This window comes from Hyla sarda, chromosome 8 (assembly GCF_029499605.1).
Source record: "Hyla sarda isolate aHylSar1 chromosome 8, aHylSar1.hap1, whole genome shotgun sequence".
Taxonomy (NCBI): Eukaryota; Metazoa; Chordata; class Amphibia; order Anura; family Hylidae; genus Hyla; species Hyla sarda.
Window position 1 is genome coordinate 27886245 of NC_079196.1, and position 14120 is coordinate 27900364.

General features: G+C 44.6%; 1 protein-coding gene across 2 annotated transcripts in view; it reads left to right on the forward strand.

Annotated features, from left to right (window-relative positions):
• ARHGAP15 (Rho GTPase activating protein 15) overlaps positions 1–14120 on the forward strand; it is a 788583-nt gene that overhangs the window by 127500 nt on the left and 646963 nt on the right. For both annotated transcript variants that reach the window (XR_008847054.1, XM_056534907.1), the window contains exon 5: positions 8099–8163. Coding sequence is in view for 1 of the 2 variants with exons in the window: in XM_056534907.1 (XP_056390882.1) it covers positions 8099–8163 (65 nt within the window). In the remaining variant the exon portion in view is untranslated. The remainder of the gene's footprint in view (positions 1–8098; positions 8164–14120) is intronic.

Below are 14120 nucleotides of genomic sequence, written 5' to 3' on the forward strand. Positions count from 1 at the left end.
CCTGCAGGCAAAAAAAACTGGCAACTGTGACGTGAACTGACAGTGACGACTGGTTTTATTTAACAGCCAAAAAAAGGTATTTTTTTTTCTTATTTGCACAACTGTCACACCTAATGTAATTTGCACTAGGGTGACACAATTTGCCCTGCAGGCAAAAAAAACTGCCAACTGTGACGTGAACTGACAGTGACGACTGGTTTTATTTAACAGCCAAAAAAGGTATTTTTTTTTTAATTTGCACAACTGTCACACCTAATGGGATTTGCACTAGGGTGACACAATTTGCCCTGCAGGCAAAAAAAACTGGCAACTGTGGCATGAACTGACAGTGACAACTGGTTTTATTTAACAGCCAAAAAAGGTATTTTTTTTTTAAATTTGCACAACTGTCACACCTAATGTGATTTGCACTAGTGTGACACAATTTGTCCTGCAGGCAAAAAAACTGGCAACTGTGACGTGAACTGACAGTGACGACTGGTTTTATTTAACAGCCAAAAAAGGTGTTTTTTTTTTTTTTATTTGCACAACTATCACACCAAATGTGATTTGCACTAGTGTGACATTGAGCAAAAAAACTTGCCAGCGGAGCTCCCCTTTTAAGCAGTGGTCCCCAACCAGGGTGCCTCCAGCTGTTGCAAAACACATGGACTGATATATTTCAGCCCTTTGAATACTGTAGTAGTTAGTTGCTTTAAGGAAAAAAAAGCTTGCCAGCGGATTTCCCCTTTTAAGCAGTGGTCCCCAACCAGGGTGCCTCCAGCTGTTGTAAAACACATGGACTGATATATTTCAGCCCTTTGAATACTGTAGTAGTTAGTTGCTTTAAAGAAAAAAAGCTTGCCAGCGGAGTTCCCCTTTTAATCAGTGGTCCCCAACCAGGGTGCCTCCAGCTGTTGCAAAACACACGGACTGATATCTTTCAGCCCTTTGAATAATGTAGTAGTTAGTTGCTTGAAGGAACTTAAGTTTTATACTGGAGTACCCCTTTTAACCAGCGGTTTCCTCCCAACCAGGGTGCCTCCAGCTGTTGCAAGACACATGGACTGATATCTTTCAGCCCTTTGAATACTGTAGTAGTTAGTTGCTTGAAGGAACTTAAGTTTGATTCTGGAGTACCCCTTTTAACCAGCGGTTCCCTCCCAACCAGGGTGCCTCCAGCTGTTGCAAGACACACGGACTGAAAGAGCTTTTTTGGGTGCTGTCCTTAAAGCAGATGTTACACTAGTGCTTTAGGAGTAAACTGGACCCTGAATACACCACCTAGCAGCAACCTAGCTATCGCTTTACCTATACAGCAGAAGCAGCTTCTCTGACCCTCCACTTCCTAAGCCTGCAGCATGCTGAATGAGGGTAAAATGGCGTCCGTGCAGGAGGTAGGAGGGTCTGGAAGGGAGGGACTGCTGCTGATTGGCTGTAATGTGTCTGCTGACTCTGACTCACAGGGTCAAAGTTTACTGCAATGTTAAAGTATAGGGGGCGGATCGAACTTCACATATGTTCGCCAGACGATGCAAATGCGAACATGGTAAATTCGCTGGGAACTGTTTGCCTGCGAACAATTCGCGACATCTCTAGTCATAAGCAGAAAACTAGTTGCTATGATGTCCTCAGAAGCAGAAAATGTGCCTCCATGATGTCTCCCAAAACTGCACACATAAAAAAGGGAATGCTAAAAAATGCTTTTTTATTTCTATAGCCCATTATCACAAACAGAAGCAAAACTGAAGACATTATAGAGCAGTGTGGGGCAGAATAAGATATTAAACAAGCACCTGGGTTAGATCAAACACCTTCTACAAGCTGCTAGAGACTTTTCCTGTGTCCTTTTCTGCCTGTGTCTCTCTAGACATTTTCCCTCCTCTACTCTCTGCTTCCAATCTGAGCAGCTGTAACCTGATACCTCAGTGAGCTGACCCTTCCTAAGGCTGGGTTCCCACTACGCTTTCTCCCATACGGGAGCGCATACGGCAGGGGGGAGCTAAAAGCTCACGCTCCCGTATGTCACCGTATGCGCTCCCGTATGTCATTAATTTCAATGAGCCGGCCGGAGTGAAACGTTCGGTCCGGTCGGCTCATTTTTGCGCCGTATGCGCTTTTACAACCGGACCTAAAACTGTGGTCAACCACGGTTTTAGGTCCGGTTGTAAAAGCGCATACGGCGCAAAAATGAGCCGACCGGACCGAACGTTTCTGTTACGCCGAGCGCTCCGGGTCCCCGCTCCTCCCCGGAGCGCTCGCTACACTCTCCCCACTGCAGCGCTCCGGTCAGATCCACTGACCCGGGGCGCTGCGATTCCGCTTCCAGCCGGGATGCGATTCGCGATGCGGGTAGCGCCCGCTCGCGATGCGCACCCCGGCTCCCGTACCTGACTCGCTCTCCCTCGGTCCTGTCCCGGCGCGCGCGGCCCCGCTCCCTAGGGCGCGCGCGCGCCGGGTCTTTGCGATTTAAAGGGCCACTGCGCCGCTGATTGGTGCAGTGATTCCAATTAGTGTGTTCACCTGTGCACTTCCCTATATCACCTCACTTCCCCTGCACTCCCTTGCCGGATCTTGTTGCCATCGTGCCAGTGAAAGCGTTTCCTTGTGTGTTCCTAGCCTGTGTTCCAGACCTCCTGCCGTTGCCCCTGACTACGATCCTTGCTGCCTGCCCCGACCTTCTGCTACGTCCGACCTTGCTTCTGTCTACTCCCTTGTACCGCGCCTATCTTCAGCAGTCAGAGAGGTTGAGCCGTTGCTAGTGGATACGACCTGGTCACTACCGCCGCAGCAAGTCCATCCCGCTTTGCGGCGGGCTCTGGTGAAAACCAGTAGTGACTTAGAACCGATCCACTAGCACGGCCCACGTCAATCCCTCTCTGGCACAGAGGATCCACTACCTGCCAGCCGGCATCGTGACAGTTTCACTCCGGCCGGCTCATTGAAATGAATGACATACGGGAGCGCATACGGTGACATACGGGAGCGCGAGCTTTTAGCTCCCCCCTGCCGTATGCGCTCCCGTATGGGAGAAAACGTAGTGTGAACCCAGCCTAACATAGATTTAGTGTTTGTTCTTATGCTGTAAATTTAGAGCAGATTTGCTGAAAAACAATTGAAGAAGATGTGCAGCTTTTATGCACCAGCAGGTCAATGTAATTAAAATCTGCAAATCTGCTGCAGACCAGTTTCAGAAAAGCTTCAGCAGCATGTGAACATAGCATTAAACAGTTTTTCAAGTAACAAGAAAAGCAGAGCACACTTAGTAAGCTGTTTCCATCAGGAAAGCCTTAATGGGGTTATTGGGGAAATAAAACCTATTTCCTATCTACATGATAGAGGAGAAGTGTCTGATCAAGGTAGGTCCCATTTGGGCCCCACCATGATCTTCAGAACGGGGCCCGTATCCTTCCTCAGAATGTTCTGGCCTCCACCTTCCGAGATGGACTGGCCATGGGAGTGAAGGCTGCCCTGACAATTGCTCTCCTGCCTCAGCCTGATATTGGGAGTGTGGGTCATCACTTCAAAGATCAGTTTGTCTTGGATGGTGGTGTCCGAAGTGCTATGAGGTCGGAAAACGGGCACCATTAGAAACTTTTCTCCTGTGGATAGGGGATACATTTTATTAACCTGATAACCCCTTTAATCTGTGTTTGAATTGACTGTTGACAAATTTCAGCTGAATACATCCACAGCTAGGGGGAGCCAGCTTCCCTGTGGTCACTATGACTGATATACACTGTTAAAGGTGTCTCAGTGGTGTCTGGATAATTGAAGAGGAGAATGAAATACATCAGATAAGTGAAAGGGTTAATAAAGATCCCATCTTTATTTCTCTTTAGTTATACCCGCTAAACGATCTGCACTAGGGGCGCACCTCTTGTCTTTTTTTTTTTTTCTCTCTCTATATTAGGGTTTATAAAGAAGAATAAGAACTAAAAATATATACTCATAACCCTGTGGTAACTTGTTACATAGTGATGCAGGATTAGCAAAAACAGAGCTAATTTCTTCCAAAAACAACACTACACCTGTTCTCAGGTTGTGTGTGGTATTAAAATTTGTCTCTGGTTCCTTCAGTGGAAATGAGATGCAAAACCACACACAACCTGAGACCAGGTATGGTGCTGTTTTTAGAAGATATTCGCTCAGTTTTTTTTTTTATTTTATCCTGGATAACCCCTTTAACTTCCTATCCCTCTGTTAAAGTTTTTCAATAAAAGAAAAACTATCAACAAATCCCCCCGCACTAACCAGAGGTACTGGCTGGTAGTGCGCGGGACGCTGATCAATATGATGCCTACCATGCCCGGATCCGCCCCGCCGCTCGCCTGATATTTTCAGTATTCCAGATATGCAAATTATCTTCTAACTGGCAGGGGCGGGGTTACTGCCTTCATCTGGCACTGTGACGTGACCACCGCTCAGCCTGTAGCACCGCCCGGCATGTGCATATTCATCCCCTCCCTCTCCTCCCCGCTCTGTATGTGACCCCACTGCACTGAGGCTACTTCCCGATGTGCGGGGGGGGGGACGGGATTTGGTGACAGTTTTTCTTTAATAAAAATTTGTAGGATTTATACTCATTGTACAATTCTCCGCACCATCGTGAATTTATTTGTGCAACAATTAAATAGGTTCCTCAGCTTAAATAATTGTTTTCATAAAATTGTATAATGGTGGTTTACCCTTGGATGGCTGTTGGGCCCATGGCATCATCTTAAAGGGGTATTCGACCTTAAATATCTTATCCCCTATCCAAAGGATAGGGGATAAGATGTCTGATCGTGGGGGTCCCAGACGGAGACGTGACATCATGCCACATCCCCTCATGACATGACACCACGCCCCCTCCATTCATGTCTATGTGAGGGGACTTGGCAGCCATAATGCCCCCGCCCATAGACATGAATGGAGAGGTATTCCGGCTTTAGACATCTCATCTCATCTATCGAAAGAATAGGGGATAAGGTGTCTGATCGCGGAGGTCCCGCTACTGGGACCCACAGCGATCTCCATGCAGCATCCGGCATTCTGTGCTGGTTGCTGCTACATGATGGAGAGATTACGTCGTGCCACGCCCCCTCCATTCATTTTTATGAAAGGGGGCGTGGTGGCGATCACATCCCCTCCCATAGACATGAACGGAGGGGGAATGGCGACATGGCACAAGGGAGTGTTGCGTGACATCACATCTCCGTCTCGGGAGCAGCACCTGGCACAGAATACCAGGGTCTGCACAGAGATCGCGGGGGGGGGGGGGGAGGGGGTCCCAGTGGCGGGACCCCACCGATCAGACATCTTTTCCCCTGTCAAAAGGATCGGGGATCAGATGTCTAAGGCTGGAATACCTCTTGAACTTGAGTTATTATGGTCGATAAGTTCTATTACACATTCAGCTCTGCTACATCTGCTACATTGTAAAAAAAAATGAATGTCTGGCTAATAAAATATTCAGAGATAACTTCACTGTAATTATACAAATGGATTCCGGAGCGGTTCTCAGATTACTAGAAACAATTTGACTGTTTATTCTTTGTATCTAATTGTTGCAGTGAAACATATCAGGTCGCCTTAAGGAGATTTTCCTGGTTATTTTTTTTTAACCTTCCCTCAGCTGGAAAGATGCAAGTAGGGCAACAATTTAAAGAAATGATGCAGATTCTTCCAGGCAGGTTGAATGCTACACAAAAAAGGAAGCTCTGCAGAACATGTGCAGATTACTGACAATCCCGGCATCTGTCTAATGAAGCTCTGCCGGGCTATTTTGATACATTTTTAGATTCTAATAAAGGGGAACAAGACATGAACTGTGCTCTGTGGAAAGTGCGAATGTATCTCCGGGCGGCTCAGCAGAAATAAAAGTATTTAGTAGTTATTTTGCAACTATAATAGAGAACATTGTTAGTTTCTTCTTGCCGGGAGTTTGCTGTGTGTGTGAAGCACTGCGGGAACCAGTAACTATACATGGTTATTTGGCTATAATAATGTCACAGTGGTTTATAGAGTAGAAAGGTCTTGTTGGGCCAGTGCAAAGGTCTGGATGTTTACGGCCTAGAGGAGAGATGGAAATGTGGCCTAGAGAAGAGGTGGACAATCTGGTCTAGAGGAGAGATGGACAATCTGGTCTAGAGGAGAGATGGACAATCTGGTCTAGAGGAGAGATGGACAATCTGGTCTAGAGGAGAGATGGACAATCCAGTCTAGAGGAGAGATGGACAATCTGGTCTAGAGGAGAGATGGACAATCTGGTCTAGAGGAGAGATGGACAATCCGGTCTAGAGGAGAGATGGACAATCTGGTCTAGAGGAGGGATGGACAATTTGGTCTAGAGGAGAGATAGACAATCTGATCTAGAGGAGAGATGGACAATCTGATCTAGAGGAGAGATGGACAATCTGGTCTAGAGGAGAGATGGACAATCTGGTCTAGTGGAGAGATGGACAATCTGGTCTAGAGGAGAGATGGACAATCTGGTCTAGAGGAGAGATGGACAATCTGGTCTAGAGGAGAGATGGACAATCTGGTCTAGAGGAGAGGTGGACAATCTGGTCTAGAGGAGAGATGGACAATCTGGTCTAGAGGAGTGGTGGACAATGTGACCTGGAGAACTCGTAGACAATGTGGCCTTGAGGAAAAGTAGACATTGTGACCTAGAAGAGTGGTGGACATTATGACCTAAAGGAGTGGTGGATAATGTGACCTAGACATTGTGGCTTAGAGCCATAGAGTATTGGTTCATAGAGTAGGCCGATGACTGGAGGTCTTACTCAGCCAAAGAAAGGGCTTTACATTGAATAAACACTTTATTGAATGATGTGTCTCATGATAAGACTCCCTCCCCCTTAATCCCACAATGTTAAAAGAATAAAAATAAGACTGGAAAAAATTGTGTACAACATAGGGTGATAGTTTTTAGAAAATGAGCTCTTCAAAGACAATAATGGAATAGTTCACTTTTTGAATTAAAGTCATATCCAGAGATGAAGAAATTCCTTTACACCTCCTTAGATGGAATTTTATGGGTGTTTCACATTTAGATAAGTCCCTACAGATATGCCCATAAACACGAAGGACTCTTCTGTGCTCTGTTGGATCACATATGACTCTTTGTTGCTCATGAAGGACTCTTCCGTGCTCCATTGGATTGTGAATGCGGTAGGTCAAAGTCATAGTCATTTTAGGTCATATTAGGTCATTGTCATTTTATCACTAAATACTACATCTACAATCTATTGGAGCACAAAAGAAATGCCCTTAATGTTAACGGTTTATCTGCTGGAAATTATCAAAATTAGAAAATGTCCATTCGAATCATTAGACATATAGGCAAAATAGACAGCCACTTAGAGTACCCTCTTGATGGGGGCGCCGCTCTGCCCCCATAGCAAGCCAGTATCCAAAGCACCCACCCAGCCAGCACCACCATCACACCTCCCACCCCAGTACCATAATAATCTGCATTCTTTAGACTGCTGGAGGAGCACAGTGCCCACTCCAAGGCCAGACATGAAGGTAAGATCTGTCCAGCATCCTAACATTGTGCCCGCCTCCATACATCCGCCTCATGAGGAGAAGTTTTGTTACAGTGTGTCACCCAAGTAGTAAAGTGGGGAGTGTAAAAGGGTGGAGCCAATGGGCAGGGCCAAGGGGCAGCAAAATTAGCTTTCGCCTAGGGTGGCAAAAATCCTTGCACCAGCCCTGCCCCCGGTCCGGCCAAGACTTACGGCAATAATATGGTCACAAAAATGTGTCCATTATACACTTGTGGGGAACCTGGCATGCGCCAATACTGAGGCGGGCCAAAGTCTCAACCCCCTACACTGGCTGGAGGTGACTGAAGCTTTTTAAGTTCTTTTCTTGCTATCACTCTTTGTGGTCTGTGTGATACATTGACACTTGGATCTGGGCAGCAACCTTTATTTATTTAGACATCTCTAGAAACCACGGCACACGTGGACATGAAATATCAATCTGTTTGAGAAACTGGAGTGATTTTCCCAATCAACCAATCACAGCTCATGTTTTATTGGAAAATCCCTCCAGATTGATAAATCACGGCCGTTATGTCAATTTTTATATTTGGAGAAATTATAAGACATGTTTCTTGTTTTAACAGGTAAATCAGAACAAAGAAGGAATTTTAAATAAAACCAAGATATCAGACAAAGGAAAGAAATTAAGGTAATGGCTGAACCCAATAAAGTATAACTACCTGGAACTTTTACAAACTACTGACGTGTGGAACCTCACTTTTCCAGGAGGTTCAAGAACTTAAATGTTTCACAATACAAATTCAATATATTATTGCATTTAAAGGGGTACTCCAGTGGAAAACTTTTTTTCTTTAAATAAACTGGTGCCAAAAAGTTGAACAGATTTGTAAATTACTTCTATTAAAAAATCTTAATCCTTCCTGTACTTATTAGCTGCTGAATACTACAGAGGAAATTATTTTCTTTTTGGAACACAGTGCTCTCTGCTGACATCACAAGCACAGTGCTCTCTGCTGACATCTCTGTCCATTTTAGGAACTGTCCAGAGCAGCATATGTTTGCTATTGGGATTTTCTCCTACTCTGGACAGTTCTTAAAATGGACAGAGATGTCAGCAGAGAGCACTGTGCTTGTGATTCAGCAGAGAGCTCTGTGTTCCAAAAAGAAAAGAATTTCCTCTGTAGTATTCAGCAGCTAATAAGTACTGGAAGGATTGAGATTTTTTAATAGAAGTAATTTAAAAATCTGTTCAACTTTCTGGCACCAGTTGATTAAAAAAAAAAAAAAAAAAAGTTTTCACTCGGAGTACCACTAGATTTCCTAAAGGCTGCATACCATTTTGTAACCACTGAGTGGTCACATATAGCCATCCATACAGAATAAACAACTACCGTCAGAGCATGGCAAATTTGTGTTTTCCATTCAATAACAATAGGTTACTCTTATGTATAACATGGGTTGTTAGGCATATAACAAGTCCATCACAGGTAAATGGTGCTATCGTTCACCATTCATACAAGCTTAGTTAGATGTACCTGGATTGCATGCGGCAAGCATGTATATATATATATATATATATATATATATATATATATATACGAATGAATATGTATTCACGGTAAATTACTCACGATCACAACGATCAGGTCTTCTTGCAGATTTCTAATTTATTTGCATGATTTCTTTCTGGTCACATAAGATTTTTCTTTTCAATAATATTTGAGAATACATGGGGTACGATGGTTTACATCCCAAACAGGTAAGATGGCAAATACCTCAGCTGCAGCTCATTCATATATATACATGCTCGACGCATGCAATCCAGGTACATCTAACTAAAATTGTGTTTTCCATCATAGCTGTGCTACTCGTATCAGACCGCTGCTGGGGACCCCCGCAATTTTGTATTCGACACCCACCTGTTTGAGCTGCACTCCGTAGTGCCAGCTCACAAACAGCCGGGTGGCAACTACAGGGCTGGAGTATCGTGACGTCACGACTCCGCCCCCGTGCAACGTCACCCCCCGACCCCGCTATGCAAGTCTATGGGAGGGGGCATGACGGGTGTCACGCCCCTTCCCATAGACTTGCATTGGGGGGGCGGGGGGTGACGTCACATGGGGGCAGAGTCGTGACGTCACGATACTCCGGCCCCGTGGTCGCCACCCGGCTGTTTTCTTTTTTTTTTTGGTTAAGGGATAAGATGTCTCAGGGCCAGAGTACCCCTTTAAGATGTCTGATCTCTGCTACACCTGGCATTCGTTTAGTGCGTCGGGTGCAGCACCGAAGGCTCGTGATGTCACACCCCCTCCCATAGACTTGCATTGAAGGGGCGTGGCTGTGATGTCAGATTCCTCTGCCCCGCCAGTCATGCAGCATGGAGCAAAGTTCGCTTCCTGCACCGGATGTCTAGAGTGCAGCAGCCGAGATCGCGGGGTCCCCAGTGGTGGGACCCCAGTGAACAGACATCTTATCCTCTATCCTTTGGATAGGGAATTAAATGTCTAGGGGCGGAGTACCTCTTTCCCCCCTATGCAATAAATATAGGGTGTGTACATGCAGATATGATTACATTTAATAAAAGGCCCTATGCAGAATACTAGGGTCCTGCAGCATTTCGTATAGGTATAGACTTTCTCATGATTCACTCAGCACAAGGAACAAGTCTAAGGTAGATGACTGAGTAAGATGCCATATAAAGTATTTCTTCAGTGGTCTACAGCTTGTGCTGCTGTGACACTACACATCCCAGCAGTCATTTCATAATAGAAACTGGGGAACCACACAATGCAAAACACTCAAAACACTGGTGCAAATGTAAAAAGTAAAGCCAAAAGTAGTGAAATAAATACAGAGTATACCTATGAATCCTTTGAACATTGAAAAACATCATCGTTGGCAGATGATATGAACAATGGCACTGGTTACTTTTAAACCTCAAGTATGAAACCACATATATATTTTGTATGTCCGTTTTAAATGACAACAATAAATGTTACCTTTAATGGGGTACTCCTCTGGAAAATATTTTTTTAATCAACTGGTGCCAAAAAGTAAAAAAATTACAAAAAGTTTGTAAATTACTTCTATTTAAAAATCTTAATCCTTCCAGTATTTATCAGCTGTTGTATGATCCACAGGAAGTTCTTTTCTTTTTGAATTTCTTTTCTGGCTGGCCACAGTGCTCTCTGCTGACACCTCTGTCAATTTTAGGAACTGTCCAGAGCAGGATAGGTTTTCTATGGGGATTTGCTCCTACTCTGGACAGTTCCTAAAATGTGGTGTCAGCAGAGAGCACTGTGATCAGAAAGAAAGGAAATTCAAAAAGAAAACAACTTCCTCTGGAACATACAGCAGCTGATGAGTACTGGAAGGATTATGATTTTTTAAATAGAAGTCATTTACAAATCTGTTTAACTTTCTGGCTCCAGTTGATTAATTTTTTTTTTCAGTTGAGTACACCTTTAAATAAGGGGTGCCTGTGGCCCTGTGGGCCAATTGGTATTGATTTGTACTTGACCAAATGACACATGGTCAGAGTATAAAAAAATGACAGGTCTTCTACGCGCCTATAAGCGGCTTAATGTAAATAGTGTGTTTCCCTGATTTTTAATGGTTAATTTCATTCCTTGAAATCCTTAAAAGGACGTAATAAATGTGATATCAATTATTAAAATTGATTTAAAAGGTGCGTAATTACCGATGGAGGCCATAAATACAGTTATACTGATTCATTTATAGTTCTAATATGCTTCCAGTATACATTATGGACAATGCACCTTGGAACTGATCTATCAAAGGTTGTATTTAACAGACAAAAAAAGAGCCGATTTGCATAATGTTTGCATAATGACTCAATTTCACCATATTAGATGCAATGACATAACATTTTTGATATCATAATGCTGGGTCATAAATTGACTCAATGTCATTATGCAAAATAATGCAAATGATATCATTTTTGTACAATATTTGCTGCGGAGCCTGGCTGGTGATGGAATGACCCTCATCACAGAGGGCAGTAAAAGAAAATACCTGAAATAAATGACTTCATAAGACGAGAAAAAGGAGAATTAGGAATAAATACGTTACCTTGGAGCCTCCAGATGATGTTTTAGCCCCTGAAAGTCTGGACAAAGGGGAATGTAAGACGCCTCTGGACTCAGTATGAAAAGTGATCACCGGTCTGATGCTTTAGGTTTATCATCACTGTATGCAGACCTGGTATGGATTTAATATATAACAAAACATGCAGCTAAAATTTATAGGAATAAAACAATGTAAAACTTGGAATATATAAATATAAAATTGAATCTTTTGCTGTAGATTTTTGGGTAAAATGACTGATCTCATTACAAAGTAGAATTAAAAAGAAGCCATCATATGGATTTGGAGTTGGGAAGGTGCAAAATTGGTAACTGGTGCTAGTACCTTGTCATTTGGTAAATGGGTTGTTGGGGTTCCTCAAACATTAAGGATTGAGTTTCTCTAAACCCCCTGTAGTTATATCTATCTATCTAAACATTTATCTCATATCTATCTATTTATCTCATATCTATTTATCTCATATGTATTTATAGTAACATAGTAACATAGTTCATAAGGTTGAAAAAAGACCTGAGTCCACCAAGTTTAACCTTTAACCCTATTGAGTCTCTACTGAGTTGAACCAAGGGAAGGCAAAAAAAACCTTATACTAGAGGTAAATATTCCTTCCCAACTCCAAATATGGCATCAGAATAAATCCCTGAATCAACGTCCTGTCCCTATAAATCTAGTATACATAACATCAATGTTATTATTCTCCAAAAATGCATCCAGACCCCATTTGAACTCTTTTACAGAGTTCACCATGACTACCTCCTCAGGCAGGGAACTCCACAGTCTCACTGCTCTTACAGTAAAGAACCCCCGCCTGTGCTGGTGTAGAAACCTTCTTTCCTCTAAACGTACAGGATGCCCCCTTGTTATAGATACAGTCCTGGGTATAAACAGATCATGGGAGAGATCTCTGTACGGCCCCCTGATATATTTATACACAGTTATAAGGTCTCCCCTAAGCCTTCTTTTTTCTAAACTAAATAACCACAATTCTGATAATCTTTCTGGGTACTGTAGTCCTCCCATTCCCCGTATTACTCTGGTTGCCCATCTTTGAACCCTCTCCAGCTCCACTATATGTTTCTTGTACACTGGTGCCCAGTACCATACACAGTATTCTATGTGTGGTCTGACCAGTACTGTACACAGTATTCTATGTGTGGTCTGACTAGTGATTTGTACAGTGGTAGAATTATTTCCTTGTTGTGGGCATCTATGCCTCTATTGATGCACCCCATGATTTTATTTACCTTGGCAGCAGCTGCCCGACACTGGTCACTACAGTTAAATTTACTAGTAACTAAGACTCCCAACTCCTTTTAAACATCAGTCGTCCCAAGTGTTTTCTCATTTAATGTATAACCCCGTCCCGGATTATTCTTCCCCATGTGCATTACCTTACATTTATCAGTGTTGAACCTCATTTGCCACTTCTCAGCCAAAACCTCCAACATATCCAAATCCATTTGTAACAGTGCACTGTCCTCTATAGTGTTTACCGCTTTACAGAGTTTAGTATCATCTGCAAAGATTGCTACTTTACTATTCAACCCCTCTACAAGGTCATTGTTACGCCTAGCGCTCCGGGTCCCCGCTCCTCCCCGGAGCGCTCACGGCGTCTTTCTCCCTGCAGCTCCCCGGTCAGTCCCGCTGACCGGGAGCGCTGCACTGTCATGGCCGTTGGGGACGCGATTCGCACAGCGGGACGCGCCCGCTCGCGAATCGCATCCCAGGTCACTTACCCGTTCCCGTCCCCTGCTGTCATGTGCTGGCGCGCGCGGCTCCGCTCTCTAGGGCGCGCGCGCGCCAGCTCCCTGAGACTTAAAGGGCCAGTGCACCAATGATTGGTGCCTGGCCCAATTTGCTTAATTAGCTTCCACCTGGTCCCTGACTATATCTAACCTCCTCCCATGCACTCCCTTGCCGGATCTTGTTGCCCTTGTGCCTAGTGAAAGCGTATTGTGTGTCTAAAGCCTGTGTACCAGAACTTCTGCTATCCACCCTGACTACGAACCTTGCCGCCTGCCCCCGACCTTCTGCTACGTCCGACCTTGCTTCTGTCTACTCCCTTGTACCTCGCCTATCTTCAGCAGTCAGAGAGGTTGAGCCGTTGCTAGTGGATACGACCTGGTCACTACCGCCGCAGCAAGACCATCCCGCTTTGCGGCGGGCTCTGGTGAAAACCAGTAGTGACTTAGAACCGATCCACTAGCACGGTCCACGCCAATCCCTCTCTGGCACAGAGGATCCACTACCTGCCAGCCGGCATCGTGACAGTAGATCCGGCCATGGATCCCGCTGACGTCCCTCTGCCTTATATCTCTGATATCACCACGGTGGTCGCCCAGCAATCCCGACAGATCGCCCATCTAACCCACCAGCTGTCGGAAGTATTCACCATTGTGCAGCAACTTCAGTCGCAACTTCAGCAGCAATCATCTCCTCCGCCAGCTCCTGCACCCCTTCCGCAGCGAGTGGCCACTCCTAGCCTCCGCCTGTCCTTGCCGGACAAATTTAATGGGGACTCTAAGTTTTGCCGTGGCT